The sequence below is a fragment of the Ovis canadensis genome, chromosome 1 (assembly GCF_042477335.2).
Source record: "Ovis canadensis isolate MfBH-ARS-UI-01 breed Bighorn chromosome 1, ARS-UI_OviCan_v2, whole genome shotgun sequence".
NCBI classification, from domain to species: domain Eukaryota; kingdom Metazoa; phylum Chordata; class Mammalia; order Artiodactyla; family Bovidae; genus Ovis; species Ovis canadensis.
In genome coordinates, this window is record NC_091245.1 from 9165921 (window position 1) to 9183251 (window position 17331).

Genomic DNA, 17331 nt, shown 5'->3' on the forward strand with positions numbered 1-17331 from the left:
TGAAAATTCTAATTGCTCCACATTTTTTCTAATGCTTTGTATTGTTAGTCTTAAATTTAAGCTATTCTGATGGGTGCATAGTAATATTTCATTATGGTTTAATTTGCATTTTCCTTGTGATTAATGATGTTGAGCATCTTTTCATATATTTATTGGCCATTATTTTATTTTACAAAGTGTCTGTTCAAGTCTCTTGTATATATTTTCATTGGATTGTCTTATTACTCAGTTGTAAAAAGTTCCTTACATAGTCTACATTAAAGGCATTTTTAAAAATATGCATACTCTGAATATATTCTCTTATTCTGTAGTTTGTCTTTATTTTTCACGTTCATTCCTCTTGGCTTTTCCTTCATGTGTTAATTTGCTTTATCATCTGCATATATACTTATATATTTCTCTTAATGAAATTAGCCTATTTGTCATTTTGAAATATCTCTATTTTTGGTAATATTTCTTGCTTGCAGTATTATTTGAAATTTCTTCATGTTTCTTATGTTTACCATTTTTATGACGTAGCTTTTTCTCTTCTTTCATATTTCATATCTATCTGGTATTTAAAGTGCAACTTTTGTGGCAAATAAATAATTACTTTAAAGCCTCTAAACTTTGGCATGGTGTTTTGCAACAAAAATTCATTTATATAACTGTATTATGCAAATAATATGTTAATCGCTTATTCTTGGTCATTGACAGAGATGTTGAAGTCTACCACCGTAACTGTGAATTTGTCTCTTTCTCCCTGTAATTCCATGAATTTTTCCTTTATATATTTCAATACTATTGTTAGGTACCTAGACATTTATGACTCTTACATAGTCTTGATAAATTATGTTATCAGCATGAAATATTCCTTTATTCCCTTTGATGCTTTCTGCCTTAAATTCCATTTTGTCTAAGATTAGTTTTGCTGCACCAGATTTTAGAGGTTAGTACTTGCTATCTATTTTTAAAAAATATTTTGTTTCAGATCAGGGATGAGTGATACTCTAGAGAGGCAAATGAAGATATTCAATTCTAAGTTCATGGAAAGCCTATAACTAGACTTTGAAATTTTTACCAATCTAAAAATCTCTGATCCCTAATTAGCAGTTTGATTCAATTGTATTTATCATGGTTGCACATATATTTGCACTTAGTTTTGCTATTTCATTTTTCAATTTTTGTTAACCATGGTTTTAAAAAAAATTTCTCCTTTAATGTTTCCTATTGGATTAACCATAGGGCTTCCCAGGTGGCTCGGTGGTAAAGAATCTGCCTACCAATGCAAGAGCGACAGGAGTTGCAGGTTCGATACTTGGGTCAGGAAGGTTCCTGGAGGAGGAAATGGCAGCCCACTCTGGTATTTGCCTGGGACAATCCCATGGACAGAGGAGCCTGGACGGCTGTAGCCCACAGGGTTGCAAAGAGTTGGACATGACTGAATTACTGAGATGCACGCATTGTATTAATCAAATTTTCTTTACTCTCATTATTTTTGATTATGGATTTAGAATTTATACATATTGTGGGCATACATAATTTAAGAAAACTATGTATAAATTTAAACATTGTATTTAAATGTATATATTTTTAATAATATACATGGTTAATCAATATTTATGATTTTCCTCAGCAAGAAAGGGTCCTTAACTCATTTTTTCTTTCTTCTAAATAGGTTCTCCAGTGTAATTTATTTGTCCAGTTGTCTTCTGAGTTTTTATTTTCTACAGTCTACATAAACATATTTACTTCTATATTTTACTGATTTCTTGTTAGTGTTGTTCAGTTGCTCAGTCGTGTCTGACTCTTTGTGACCCCATGAACTGCAGCAAGCAGTCCATGCAGGAACACTGATTTCTTAGCTCACTGTTAATTTTTATATCTGAATCATTCTACCTGTATTCATTTTCCTGCTGAACACACACACACACAAAAAGTATAAATTGGACTTCATCAAAATTAAAAACTTCTGTGCTTCAAGAACCCCATTAAGAAAGTGAAAAAACAATCCACAAAATAGGAAATAATTCTGAAAATCACACATGTGATTAAGGACTTGTATTTAGAATATATAGATAAATCTTACCACTCAATAATTAAACAGATAGTTGCTAAATGTGGTAGAGATTTCTGGGGTTTACCAATATCACGTTTTCTTTTATTTCCTGAGCATATAAAAAACTTCACTTTCCCTCCACGTGCCTATTTCTGGCCAATGAGATGTGAGTAGAACCATGTGTGGCACTTTGGGGCTGAGGCAGTGAAAAGCCCTATGGGAATGTCCATTTCTGTCTTCCTTTGCTGCAACGGAGGTTGGAAGAGCGGGCCTAGTTTTCAGACAGCAGCACAATATTCAGGCAGCCTGGATCATGGAGTTAGCAGCTCTATAAAGTTATCTGGACCACAGAAAATTTTTTGAAGAAGATATAAACTTTTGTTGTGTTAAGCCACTGAGATGTGGGGATTGCTTGACATTGAGTAATGCACTGAAGTGTATCCTTTAATTCTGCTTTTAGTAGGGCAGTAACTTTACTTAGTCCCTGTGTATCTGAAGATTTCATTAATTCATTCTCACTCTTGACTAGGTTTATCACTTCAGTTTACAATTGTATTTCCTGCTGCATTTTATCTTTTGGTAGGTATTATTTTTGATTCAATAGTGCTGAGTCTGATTTAGCTTTTATCCATGAAAAGATAAATATATATTTAAATATAATGCTTTCTCTTTATCCTTGACATTCTATAATTACACTGTGATGTTTTAGGCTTGAATTTCACCAAATTTTTTATGTTGCCATAGCAAGCCTTCAAGATAACAGAAAAATGTCTGATCCTTGTCAGAGGAGAGTAGGACTTCATTGGAAAGGCATTATCTGAGGCAGAAAAGAGAAGAATAAGCCGAAACGTAAAAGAAAGTTGTACAATGAAGTGGTTATGAATGGAAAATCATCTCGGTTGAGGGACTGGAAGATAACATAGTTAAGATGGCAGTGAGACCCAGACTGGCCCATTGATTCAACTCAGTCTCTATAAAAATCTCAGTTCGTTTCTTTGTAGATATTGACAAGTTGATCCTAAAATTGAGGAAATTCAGCAGACTCAGAATATCCAAAATAATCTTGAAAACGAAGAACAAAGTTGGAGAACTCACACTTTTGGATTTCAAAACGTGTGACCAAGCTACCGGAATCAAGATGGTGTAGTACTTGCATAATGATAGATTCAAGAGAATAGAATTGAGGATCAGGAAATAAAACTTTCAATTTACTTTTCTGTGTCCCTGGGGCTAGCATGGCATGGTGGATCAACTATACTCCAATAAAAATTGTCTTAAAACCCCAATTCATAGTCAATTGAATTTGACAGGGTGCCAAGACAATTCAATGGGGAAAGAATAATCTTTCCAGCAAGTGACGTCAGGACAATTAGATATCTATATGCAAAATCATCAAGTTGGACTCCTACCTCACACTATATATAAAAATGAACTCAAAACAGATAAAGTCCTAGATGTTAGAGCTAAAACTATAAACTCTTAGAGGAAAACATAGACGTCAATCTTCTGACCTTGGATTAGGCAATAGCTTCTCAGATATGACACAAAAAGGACAGGCACCAAGAGAAAAAATATATACACTGGACATCATCAAAATTAAAAACCTCTGTGCTCCTAAGAACACCACCAAGAAAGCAAAAAGACAACCCACAAAATGGGAAATGTTTTTTAAAAAATCACACATCTGATGAAGGACTTGCATCTAGAATATATATAAAAACTCCTACAACTCAATAATTAAACAGATAAAAAACAATCAAAGATGGGCAAAGGATCCGAACAGACTTTTCTCTGTGCAAATGAACAATAAGCACATGAAAAAATGCTGAACATCTTAGCCATCAGAATATACAAGTCAAAACAATAATGAGATACCCACTACACTCACTAGGATGGCTGTAATTAAAAAGACAGATAATAACAACAGAGAGGACACGGAAAGATTGAAATTCGCATACACTGCTGGTGGGAATGGAAAATGGTTCAGCCACGGTGGAGGATACTCTGGCAGTTCCTTAGAAGCTTAAACATAGAGTTACCAGTTACCATATGACTCAGCAATTCCACTCCTAGATGCATACCTAGGAGAAATGAAAACGTATGTTTCACACAATAACTTGTACATGAATGCTCGTAGCAGCATTATTTATAACAGCTACAAGCGGAAACAACTCAAATACCCATCATCAGTGAGTGTATAAACAAAACGTGGTACGTGTACAATGGAATGTGTGTGCTAAGTCACTTCAGTCGTGTCTGACTCTTTGCGACCCTATAGATTGTAGCCCACCAGGCTCCTCTGTCCGTGGGATTTTCCAGACGAGAATACTGCAGCGGGTTGTCATGCCCTCCTCCAGGGGATCTTCCCAACCCAAGGACTGAACCTGTGGCTCCTGCATTGCAGGCAGATTCTTTACCACTGAATCACGGAAGAACCCCACAGTGGACTATTACTGGGCGAAAAAAAGGAATGAAGCGCGGATACACGCTGCAACATGAATGAACTTTTAGAAGACTATATACTACATGAAAGAAGTCGGTCACAAAGGACCACACATTGTAGGAATCCATTTACACTAACCCAGAATAGGCAAATTCATAGAGATAGAAACTGGTTTGGTGATTGCCTAGATCTAAGGGGGCTGGAAAGAAATGGGAACTGACTTAACTGACTGAAGGGTTCTTTTTGCGGGGGGTGGGGAGGTGATTAAAATGTTCTAAAGTGGATTGTGACAATGGTGGCAAAACCCTGAAGGTGCTAAAAACCATTGATGCATACACTTAAAGTGGATGAGCTGCAAGGCATATGAGTTATACCCTGATAAAGCTGTTATTACAAAAAAGAGACTCCGAAGGGTCATACTTTGGGAAGCCAGCACGACACCAAGTCCCAGAGGAAAGCATGAGGCGGAGAATGGGGAGTAAAGCAGGAAGACTGGAGCCACGCAGACACAGAAACAGAGCCAGGGATGATGAGAAACTAGGGCTGGAGCTAATCAACGGTGAAGACTAAAGTTCACTGTAATCGGGGGCTGGTCATTCGGTATGTGGGTGGGTCAGCTCAACCGAAATAGATCCTGAATTTCGCAGTGTATCAGCAGCCTAATTCTGGGGCTTGTGGTCCCTCTCTTCCTGGCTAACGATCCATATTACAGATTCTCCCTACTCTCGTTTTCTTAGAGCTGGAGGAGAAGCCGACCTGCTTCTCCATAGGCTACTAACTATCTGTTGGTGGCAACAGCACTGGAAGAAGCAGCAGAACTAGAGACTCTAGTAACGGCCCGCACCGAGCTGTTACTGCGTGCCAGGCATAGTTCAAAGCGCTTTACACTGCTGACTCATGTATCCTCATAACAAGGCCATGGCATTAGTGATATCCTTATCCTTATTTTACCAGTGAGGCCCAGGACAGTCAGGTATCTTGCCCCAGGTCAGACGCCTCATGAGTGGAAGGTATTGTTCTGGGGTGTTAGCTGGGGTGACTTGGTGAAGCGCATCCACCTTCAGTCAAGTCACTCCACTGGAATAAAGACGACTGCGATCTCTTGGTTGCCTAGCTCAGCACACAGGGTTTTGGACACACCTGTACTCCAGTAAGGCAAGGTTGGTGTGTGAGACTCGACTCCCACCAGAGGTCCCATGACCTCCTTCCATTTCCAGGGAGTGTCAGTTAGGAAAAAGGAAGGAATTTCCCTGGCAGCCCAGTGATTAAGATTCTGCGGGGTGTGGGTTCAATCCCTCGTCAGGGAACTAAGATTCCCACCTACCTTCCAGCAAGGCCAAAATTAAAAAAAAAAAAGGCAAAAAGGACAGAAATAAACGAGGCCTCTATGGCCAATTCAAAGGCCTGGATCTAGAAGCAGAGCAGAGAACCTACCTGGAACACTCACTCACTCGTTCCAGCATTTGCCAAGTGACCTCTTACTTCACGGGCAGGGGCTGGGAATACAGAGAAAGGCAAACAGGGGCTCTGTTTGGGAGAAACTCCAAGGCACGGTTCACTGCGATTACCTTCACATATCGGGGGCGGCCCTTCAAACTGCAGGTACGTCCCAAGTTTGCAGGTCAGGATCTCATTCCCCACTAAGGTAAACCCAGGGAGGCACCGATAGCGTACGATGTCACCTGTCAAGGAAAGATCAATATGGGGATTTCCTGGAGAAGACTGGGCAGGGCTGACTGGCACCCCTTAGTGCCCATTTGAACCCACTTCCAGGCAAGATGATCAGCGGCGGGGTGTGTTCTGTTGAGTGAGCAACTAGCTCATTTCCAATCGAATGACACAGATGACCACGGCTCCCCTCTCGCAGCTCAGCCTTGCTGAGCCTAAGAATGGTCCACGTCCCAGGAACTTTTTATAGTGTCCTGTATGGACTTATTTCAAAAAACATCCTGACTTGAATCATGGAAGAAAATCTCTTTTCTAGCTCCTCTGGCTATGTATGGCTAAAAGAAAGAGTGACTGTATTTTGAGTGACCCTCAGTTGACAGACTGTCAACCCTTTTGCATTGAGTCTATTGTCTCTCTTCATGGACAGAAGAGAGAGATGAGCCCCACCGGCCAGAGCTGCCCCCCACCCCCGTCCCTCCTCCACAGCCCAGTCCTTGCTGGCGCGGGAGATGTTACCTATGTTGAATTCTTCATTCTCTGTGACAACTTCAGCATTGGGGAGGATGGTGGGAGGAGGGCATTTGGTGAGTGGATAAGCTGAAAAGACAAAGGCAGACAAGTTGATGTAAGAGCATCGCTCTTGGGACACACGGTCATTCATTAGTTCAGTGCCTCGTGTTTTCACTCCTCATCTGTCCACATAGCAGATGTTAACGAGTATTTATCTGCACACAGGAGAAAGTTAGCCAAGTACTATCTTGCTTACCTGCTGCCATCTTTTTGTTGGTTTGTTTGCTTTTGATGCAAAAACCAGGAACCAAAATATCAGGACTAATGATAAAGGAGAGAGGATATAAGAAGTTGGTGGCAGGGCCCAGTGCTGAAGGGAGGGGAGAGAAGCATTGCTGAACACCTACTGTATGTCACTATGTTGTAGGTCTGTATAGTCAAAGCTGCAGTCTTTCCAGCAGTCATGTACGGATGTGAGAGTTGGACCATAAAGAAGGCTGAGTGCTGAAGAATTGATGCTTTTGAATTGTGATGCTGGAGAAGAATCCTGAGAGTCCCTTGGACTGCAAAGAGATTAAACCAGTCAAGGACTGATGCTGAAGCTCCAATACTTTGGCCACCTGATGTGAAGAGCTGACTCATTGAAAAAGACCCTGATGCTGGGAAAAATTGAGGGCAAGAGGAGAAGGGGGCGGCAGAGGATGAGATGGTTAGCGAGTGTTACCAACTCAATGGATATGAACCTGAGCAAACTCCGGGAGATAGTGAAGGACAGGGAAGCCTGGCATGCTGCAGTCCATGGAGTCCCAAAGAGCTGGACATGACTTAGCGACGGAACAACAACAACTGTATCTCAGGCACGTTCATGCTCTGCCACCTTGAATTTTCACAATAGCAGATTCCCCTGTGAGCTGTTCTCACTCTACTCATGAGGAAGCTGAGATTCAGAAAGGTTCAGTTACTTCTCTAGGGTCACACAGGAAGTAAGTGGCACAGGCAGGGTTTGAACCCAGGTCTGGCTGCTCTCATATCCCATGTTCTTTCCACCAGTCACCACCTAAATGCTGCGTGTGGTCTAGGTGAGGGCCAGCACGACTGCTTATTTCCCTTTTGACCTTGGGCCAAGTGCTGTGGCTTCAGTGGATTTTCTAAGCCGACAAGCATCTCCCTCTGGGCAGAGACTGGCCTATGCATGGAGGGTATCACTGAGGCCAAGTTCAGCGTGGGCTTGTAACAAGGCTGCCTTTCATTATCTGGCACAGAGTTGAGCGCTGAGTGTGTTGGTTAGCTGCTGTTGCCACCACTATTGCTGTTATTCTCTCCGAATCACTTCAACTCCTGCTAGGTTTTGAAAAATAGTACTCTCGTTTTTTTTTGAAATTTACTGCTGGCACCACTTGCGTGCTCAGTCACTCGGTTGTGTCCGACTCTTTGCGACCCCATGGACTGTCAAGCTCTTCTATCCCTGGAATTGATACTGCACCATAAACATTAAAGGCATGTTGCAAACTTTTCAGCTTGAGATAGAAACTCTAGGCAGAAATATGGGCTAAATATGAAAGATATAGCCAGAAAGTGCTGGGGACAGTGTTAGGTGGCGGGGTGCCCTTCATGGTGAACATCATTCTAGGATGGCGTCACTCAGAGCCCGAGGCACCTGAAACACGAGTTCCAGATGCTCACAGGGCCTTCTGACATTCTGCCAATGCAAAAGTAAGCGGACAGTCCTTGCCTCACAGAACTTAAGAGCCAGCAGAGGAAACAGTCACTAAGTTTTGGTGGTCCCAGTGCAGGGGACACGGGTTCAATTCCTGGTCTGGGAAGATTCCACATGCTTCGGAGCAACTAGGTAAGTGCAAACCAGCTAATGACTGAGGCTAAGGGCTGCATACTGACGCCTGGGTGTCCCAGAGCCCAGGGCTCTCCAACGAGATAAGCCACCACAATGAGAAGCCCGCACCCCTCAACGAACAGTAGCCCGTGCTCACGGAAACTAGAGAAAGCTGGAGCACAGCAATGAAGACCCTGTGCAGCACCCACCCTGCCCAAAAGCTACAAATTGTAATCCTCGTCAACTTGACAGACAACAACCACTTCTTTTCTTTTAGTTGGCATTTGACAACTAGTTAGGCAATATTAATAGACTATTTGCATTTTTATTTTTAACTCTCTGTTCATGTCCTTTGTTTCTATTTTTCCTACAAATCTGAAAAACTCTATGTATATTCAGGTTGATCTTTGCCTATTAAGTGTATTTCCCAATTTATCATTTGCTCCTGATTTGTTTATGGCACTCTTCTGGTGTGTACAAGCATTCAATTTTTATTTAGCCAGTTCTCAGTGTTTTCCTTTGTAGAATTTTTTAAAAATTGATACCTTCCATTCTCAGCCTCATGCTTACCTTTAAAATATACCTTCTAAAACTTTCTAAGACACACTTTGCTTTCCCAGAAAAGAAAAAAAAAATCTTTAAAAGAAATCTCTGCCTAAGCACAGCCTGGGTATTTTATAGTTTGTGGTTATGGTTTGATAGACAATCAATTTCTCATTACATTTAAAAATTAATTTTTTTAAATTAAAAATTTCTGCTCAATGCATAAAGCTGGTGGAATACTTAAAAACAATAAAACAATAATTCTCCAAGTTCCACTACCTGGGTATAACCATTGCTAGCATTTTAGTGTATGACTTTGGATCTCTTACAGACAACTCTCCTCTCCCCACAAACACACACTGGATCAGCCATGTTATGACTACAGAACTCGAGGGCAGGGGGACATTCAAAACTCCTCTGTTTCCTTTTGTCTGCATCCCCTTGTTCCCCTGGGGGGTGAGGCACTGACACGGCTTAGTCTCCAGTACACGTTAACATGCCAATAGGTAAGCAGAGCCCTCAGCTCCAGCAGTAGACACAGTGGGTCATTCACTGTATGCTGAATTCTTTCCCACTGATTCTCTTGATACATTCTTCCTTGGGCTGAATTGGCCTTACCTCTGATACTTTTGGGGGTTTCCCAGGTGACTCAGTGGTAAAGAATCAGCCTGCCAATGCAGGAGACCCAAGAGACTTGGGTTCGATTCCTGGGTTGGGAAGACCCTGTGGAGTAGGAAGTGGCAACCCACTCCAGTATTCCTGCCTGGAAAATTCCGTGGACAGAGGAGCCTGCTGGACTACAGTCCATGGGGTCACAAGGAGCTGGACACGACTGAGCAACTGAGCATGCACACTGAAGCTTTTAAAGCCTAATTAGCTTAGAGAGAAACGTAGTTCACATGGTTCAGTTCATTTTACCTGATGACTCTGGGCTCTGCACTTGGATCTGGGGTCCAAGCCCAGCTGATATTAAAATGCCTTCCCTTGCCATTGTTCCTTGTATATATCTCTTTCTCAAGAAACTCACAAAGATGGGGTGGCTGAGATCTGTTAGGGATCCATAATCATTGCATCCTTTGGCCATACCACCATCTGAAAATGTTAGGGAAGTGTCAGCTGCTCAGCTGTGTCTGATTCTTTGCAACCCCATGAACTGTAGTCCGCCAGGCTCTTCTGTCCATGGGATTCTCCAGGCAAGAATACTGGAGTGGGTTGTCACTTCCTTCTCCAGGGGATCTTCCTGACCCAGGAATCGAAGCACAGGTCTCCTGCGTTGCAAACAAATTCTTTAGCACCTGAGCCACCAGGCAAGCCCACCATCATCTGAGCCTTCCCTCCACCAAAAATCATATGCTTTTTCAATCAAACAATAGAAAATAAACATTTCCCTTAATCAGTGATTGTATTCCACATGAATGATTTTAATGGCTGTATTTTCCTCTATTTGCATGTATGTATCATAATCTGTACACCCAATCTCCTATTACTTCACATTTGGATTGTTTCTAATTTACCTGTTACAAATAGCACTTCAAGGAATACCTTTATACACAAAATTTTGCACAGTTCTCAGAATTAGGATTGGTGGGTCCTAGATAATTGTTAATTAGGAACCCTGGGTGTAAGTAACACAAATCAGCTCAGGGTAGAAGAAGCCTCTCAAGAGATAAGTGAACCCAAGGGTGGCTTTGTACGCAGACTTCATAAAGGCAGAGGACAAGCAACTGTAGGCCCACCAGGAGTCCAGGAAACTTTCCTCTGTGTCTGTCGCAGTGGGTCTCCTTCTGTACGTAGGAGTTTTCTATTTCTCAGTCTCCATGGACGGTAGAAGACAGGCAACCCACTGCACTTAGCTTTATACCCTCCCTCTTCAGCAGACAAGTCCAGGTAGAAACAGAATCTCTCAGGTTCAATCTCGAGTTTCCGAGAGAGAGCATCTGGTTTCTCTCTGCTGGAATCAGGGCAGGTACCCACCTTTAGTTTCAGTTCCCGTTCCTGGGGTTGGGGCCGCATGTGGAGGGGAGTCATGATGTACAAATACAGCCGACAGATGCCCGCGTGAGTGGGGAAGTTAAGGAGAGCATTATGAGCTGTGGAGATACCTGAAAATGCCTTGACTGTGGCTAATCACATTGTATTAATCTTTTGGAATGTATTCTCAGACTTCCCACCACTAAGTGGGCTGCTCTCTGCAACCTCCACAATAGGATTATCATTTTTAAAGGATCATTACAGATTATTCTTTAATATGAAAGAATCCACTTTTTCTACTGAATGCTTTTGCTTTGAATTTTCTTTGATTGTTATTATTGTGGCTATAAAATATATCACCACCAGCTTTGATTTTAAAGCTGTCACACTGTCTTAGTTGTACTCCTGATACGGAAAGCTCTATTATAAAGTCTACTTATATTGTATTCAGCCTAATATAAGAGTCTTTGTGTTTTTAATAGGGAGTTGGGCTTTAATAAATTTGTATTTGTCATAATAATTGAACTTTTTTAAACTTGTGCTTATTCTGTGTTTTCTATAGCTTAGTTTCTACACAGCTCCCTTTGTTTTCTTCTTTTTATCTGTGAATTATGCTTTGCTTCATTTTGTTTTTTTTCTTTTAGCAATTTGGAAGTACTGTAGTTGAGCTTTAATTTATTGATGGCTAAAATATATACTTGGAATCCTTTTTCTAATTATAAAATCAATAACTGAATAATATCTATTGATTCCTCTACCATGGAAGATGAAGACATTTACTTTTTCTTCTCCCTCTTCTAAAAATATCTGGCATTTGTTAATATGAAATGATTACTTTTATACTTCTGGGAATTGTATTTGGATTGTTTTGAATCTATATTTTCAATTATTATTAGACCTAAATCTGTGATTAGTCAATTCATCCCATTTTATCTTTTTGTTTATACAGTTTCTCTATAGAGTTATTTATAGTTATCTCTATATTGAGTATTTTGTTCATCCTTCGTTGGGTAGCTGCATCCTCGAGTTAACAATTCAAACTGAGACTTTGGTTGACACTCATTTTAAGCTCTTGTATATCTCATTTTAAATTCTTGGATATCTGCAGATGACTATCTCTCGCTGCATATATGAAGCTCCCAACAATTTTTTTTTCTTGAACAACTCTAAAAATATCTTTCCTTCATTTTTTCTGGAATCGAAAATTTCTGGAATTTTCACGTAATCTGAGAATTGTTGATTTTGGCTTCTTGTAGTTTTCTCAGCCTGGGTTCCAGTAGCTTTCTTCTACCCTTCACCCTGATAAATTGGAAAACTTGCCAGGCTGGTTTTGATTTCTCCTGATACACAGTGAACTCTTTATCCTATATGCACATATTTTTCCTTAATCTCAGAAGAGTTTTATTTTATTATTTCTAGTCCATCCATCAGGTTCTTCTCCTCAGAAATGCTTCTTGTCAGTATGTTGGTTCTTTGGCCACTGGGTCTCTTTATTTGCCATCTTCTCCTTTCTCATCTTCAAGTCCTTGCCCTTTTCTCTCTTCATATGGCGCTTTTCCGGTTTGGCTCCCACATCTCTGAATTGTTTTTCTATAGCGTCAGTTCTGCTCTTTGCTGGTTCGTATGCCAGTGTAAAGTGTGCAATTGCATTTCTTTAAAACCTTTGTTTTTTATAGCTGGCTCCCCTCATAAATAAAACTTTTAATTTGTAACAATCACAAAGGTGTAGGAAAAGTTGGAATTATAGTTACAAAACTTTCTCCATGAACCAACTGAAAGTTAAGTGGCCAACATGACATCCCATAACCACAGAACAGTTCAGTGTGTGCTGCTGCTGCTGCTGCTGCTGAGTCGCTTCAGTCGTGTTCGACTCTGTGCGACCCCACAGACGGCAGCCCACCAGGCTCCACCATCCCTGGGATTCTTCAGGCAAGAACACTGGAGTGGGTTGCCATTTCCTTCTCCAATGCATGAAAGTGAAAAGTGAAAGTGAAGTCGCTCAGTAAGTGTCCGACTCTTCATGACCCCATGGACTACAGCCTACCAGGCTCCTCCGTTCATGGGATTTTCCAGGCAAGAGTATTGGAGTGGGTTGCCATTGCCTAGTTCAGTGTGTATTTCCTATAAATAAGCACATTCTCCCACACAATCACAATACAAGCACCAAAGGAGGAAATTAACACTGATAAGTTACTGCCATCTAATCCTTACATTCCATTCAGTTTCTACCACTTGTCTCAATAAAGTCCTTAATAGCTAATGCATCCAGTTCAGAAACATGCATTGCATTTCATTGTTATTTTTCTTAGTCTCCTTTAGACCAAAACAGTTCTAAAGTCTTGCCTTGACCTTCTTTGACTTTTACACTTTCGAAAATTATACACCAGCTAACTTCTAGTATGTAACACTGTTATTACATTATCCTCAGTTTAGGCTGGTCTGATTCCTCATGATTAGATTCAGGTTGTGCATCTTTACAAGGAAGTGATGGGTTCTTCTCATTGTATCCTAACAGGTGGGTATGATTTCCCCTTCTATTAATCTCTCAGCCAGATAAATCTTACTTGGAGTCCACATTACCTAGACTATTATGCTAGAAGTAGATGCTTTCTAAAATTTGCTTCTATTTCCCAACCTGTATGTTTCTAAGGGCATTTTTCTCTGCAATTCAAATCCTATTTTGTCATTTTTGAAAATACTGTAGCATATTGTCATAAGTCTCCTTAAGGTACTTTTCTTCTTTTTGGTTCTTCTATGAATAGAAATTTATTTAGGGCTAATGTTTGCCTATAAAAAGGCAAACATTCTTTCCCCTGCTCCATTCCCAGTTTCTACTCTTTGCAAGTCTGGCTCCTTCCTTTTCTTTAGTTCTTGTCTCAAATACCACCTCTTAAGACATGTTTCCCTCAATTATTCTACATGAAGTAGATTCTCTATGCTTTTGTTTGCTATCTTATCTGTTTCTTTCATAGCATGTTTTATAAATCACAAAGATTTTGTCTAAACTTGTTTATTCCCTCTCTTCTTGGGGGAAGAAAGCTGTATGCGGAACAGACATTTCGGAGAGCAGGAAGCACGCATAGTCAATGATGATAAGAAAGAATGCTTACCCTCATCATCAACAGAAAAGTGAAATGCTATTCACCAGGCTGGCAAAAATTTAAAGTTCAGTAAAACCCAGTGTTTGCAAGAATACAGTGCTACAGAAGCTCTATCTCCATGACAAGGAAGAGTGGGAGGTGTTAAAACTTTGTGAGGTCGATTTGGCCTTAGCTAGTGAAACTGAGTATGTGAATGCTTACAACCTCTCAATTCCACACAGGCATGTACCCTAGCGAAACTCTTGTTCATAAGAAGGAAAGTGCAACAATGCTCATATTGTTTGAAATAAAGTAATTTAAATGCCTATTAACAGTAGACTAGATAAACCACTATTTTCACACAATGGGATACTAGACAGCATTGAAAAGTGAACCTAATCTAGTCACATGCATCAGCATGAATTTCTAAAGCTTAATTTTGAATGAAAAAAAGCAGGTCACAGAAGAACACTTACAGAACAATTCTACTCACATAACAGAAAAACCATGCTAAATGAAACAATATATATTTTTGGAGACAAACACCTATGGAGTAAAATCATAGTGAAAAGCAATGAAAGATCAGCAGAAAATTTAGCAAAATTCATAACCCTGATTAACTCTGGGGGGTTGGGCAGGGGGCGTATTGGAGGTGGTGCACGGGGCTTCAAGAGCACTGGTGATCTTTTTTGCAGGCTCCGCTGTGGGTGTTCATCTTATTTTTCTTCTTTAAATACACACATGTATGTTACACACTTTTTACATATTGCTAATATTCTACAATTTTTCAAAAACCCAAGGAGTGGGTGGAAGGTGCCTTCTTGTTCACTTGGCCCCTTGCAAAGAGTATCTCCCACCTGAACCTGCTGGCCTGCGTTGATCCTCTCACCCAGGCCCTTGCCTGCTCCTCTAGCCTGTGAGGCCTTGGTCTGAGCTGGCACTGAAGGGTCTCATGTCTCATCTGAGGGCATCGGGGGCACAGTGGCCTGGACACACAGAGGAGCAAGGGATGCCCTGGGCAGACTTACTCAGGAGAACTCGGGAACAAGGACAGCCCAGGGCAGTGCTGGGCCTCCTTCACCTGTGCCTGGACCAGGCGGGGAGAAGAGACAGGAGCAGGGATAAGAAACCTGGCTTTAGGAGGAGGTGACTTCATACAGATCCTGTTACTCTCCAAATACAATAAGAATGATGATCATGACAGCGATGATGATGATTATTAAAACTGCCACTTGTTGAGTAACTTTGCTTTACACAAATTTTATTTCTTAATTGAATTTTTTGAGACCATTGTAGAGTCACATGCAATTGTAAGAAATAATACAAAGAGATCTCATGCATTGTTTCCCCAGTGATTCCTAATAGAGAACATCTTGCAAAACTACGGTATAATGTCACAGCTGGGGTATTGACCTTGATACCATCAAGATGCAGAACATTTCCATCACTGGAAGGGTCCCTCATGCCACTCTTTTATAGTAAAGACATCTACTTCCTTCCCATCCCTAACCCCTCCTTAGCCATGGCAACGACAAATCTGTCCTCTTTTCATATAATTTTTCAAATTTCAAAAATGTTGTCCAAAATTATATATGGTGCAAGAATCATAGAATGATGGTGCTGTTCAGTTGCCAAGTTGTGCTGCAACCCCATGGACTGCAGCACGCCAGGCTTCTCTGTCCTTCACCATCTCCTAGAGTTTGCCCAAGTCCATGTCCATTGAATTGGTGATGCCATCCAACCTTCTCATCCTTTGTCACCCTTTTCTCCTTCTGCCTTCAATTTTTCCTAGCATCAGGGTCTTTTCCAATGAGTCAACTATTCGCACCAGAGATCAAATTGCCAACAGTGAATGAAATTTAACAATACAAAGGAACAAAGTCCTATTACATGTAACCATCTCATGAGATGGTTAGATAGCATCACTGACTCAATGGACATGAATTTGTGTAAATTTCAAGAGATAATGAAGGATAGGGAAGCCTGGCATGCTACAGTCCATGGGGTCGTAGAACTGGACACATCTGAGTGACTGAACAACAATTAGTACATGTAATAACTTGGATTAATCTCCAGGATTATATTGAGTGAAGAAAAGTCTATTCCCAAACATTACACATTATTGAGTATCTTTAATACTCTCTGCCTAGAGCTAAGCATTCCCCTGCATGAGTTCATTTAACTCATTTAGGCACTGATAAGATTCCCATCTTGTGGGTAATGAAGTTGAGGCTCAGAAAAGTCAAATGACAGCCTCATGATCATGCAGCCAATATATGGCAGAGGTCTGAACCCAAGTCTATGATGCTGGAGTCCACACTCTATCAGTCTGTGGGCAAGTTCCATAGAGTCAAAATACCAGAGCCTTCAAAACTGGGGTCCTGGGGCTTCCCTGGTGGTCTAGTGGTTAAGAATTCACCTGTCAATGCAGGGGACATGGGTTCAATCTGTGGTCTGGGAAGATCCCACATGCTGAGGAGCAGTGAAGCCTGTTCATACAACTACTGAGTCAGCAATGAAGATAAGACAAAACCCAAAACCCTGGGTTCTGTTCATCGGGTGAGAGGTGTGCCCAACCAGGGGGGTGTGGGCATGACGGCAGACCGAGAGGGCAGGGTCTCACCACCATGTCATGCTCACCCGGGCCAACACTCCTGGGAATGGTGCCTGGAGCTGCCCGTGCTCTCAACAGTGTTGTTGCAGTCTCTTTCTGCCTCAATTTCATTACCTCTCCTGAGGACTTGGGGCTGAATGCATTCAAATTTCGATAAATACACGTGTGAGGTGTTAGCACCATGTGGTCTCACCCCAACAGCCAGTGCAGAGCTGCAAGGGCTGGGTTCTCCTCCCAGTTCTAGCCGTGTGGTTCTGGGCAAGCCCTCCTGCCTTCCTTGGCCCTCATTTCCTTGTTTATAAAGTGGGGGTAATAATAGCTGCCTTACTAACTCACAGGATCCTTAGAGGTCATGAACTCCAAGCCCTTGGTTCTGCAGGTGAAGAAACTGAGCTAGGGAGAGACCTACACAGGTCAGACACTTGGCCTGAGGTGGAGCCAGGAATAAAGTCAAGTCTTCCTGATTTCCAGTTCATATAGATGTAACGTTCTGCAAATCGTAAACATGGGGGCTTATTTCTTGGCTGGGCACAAGTCCATGGAGAACTTTCTATAAGTTTTCCTAAGCTGTGTCCACTGTAATAAAAATGAGGAAATACCTGGGACCATAATCTTGGACTTTTACAAGAAAAT

At 41.2% G+C, this 17331-nt stretch overlaps 1 protein-coding gene across 1 annotated transcript in view; it reads right to left on the reverse strand.

Moving 5' to 3' along the window:
* Positions 1 to 17331, reverse strand: part of CSMD2 (CUB and Sushi multiple domains 2) — a 682283-nt gene that overhangs the window by 79427 nt on the left and 585525 nt on the right. Inside the window, exons 45-46 of the mRNA XM_069545242.1 lie at positions 6666 to 6746; positions 6050 to 6163 (exon numbers count right to left, since the gene is read on the reverse strand). Coding sequence (XP_069401343.1) covers positions 6050 to 6163; positions 6666 to 6746 — 195 coding nt within the window. The remainder of the gene's footprint in view (positions 1 to 6049; positions 6164 to 6665; positions 6747 to 17331) is intronic.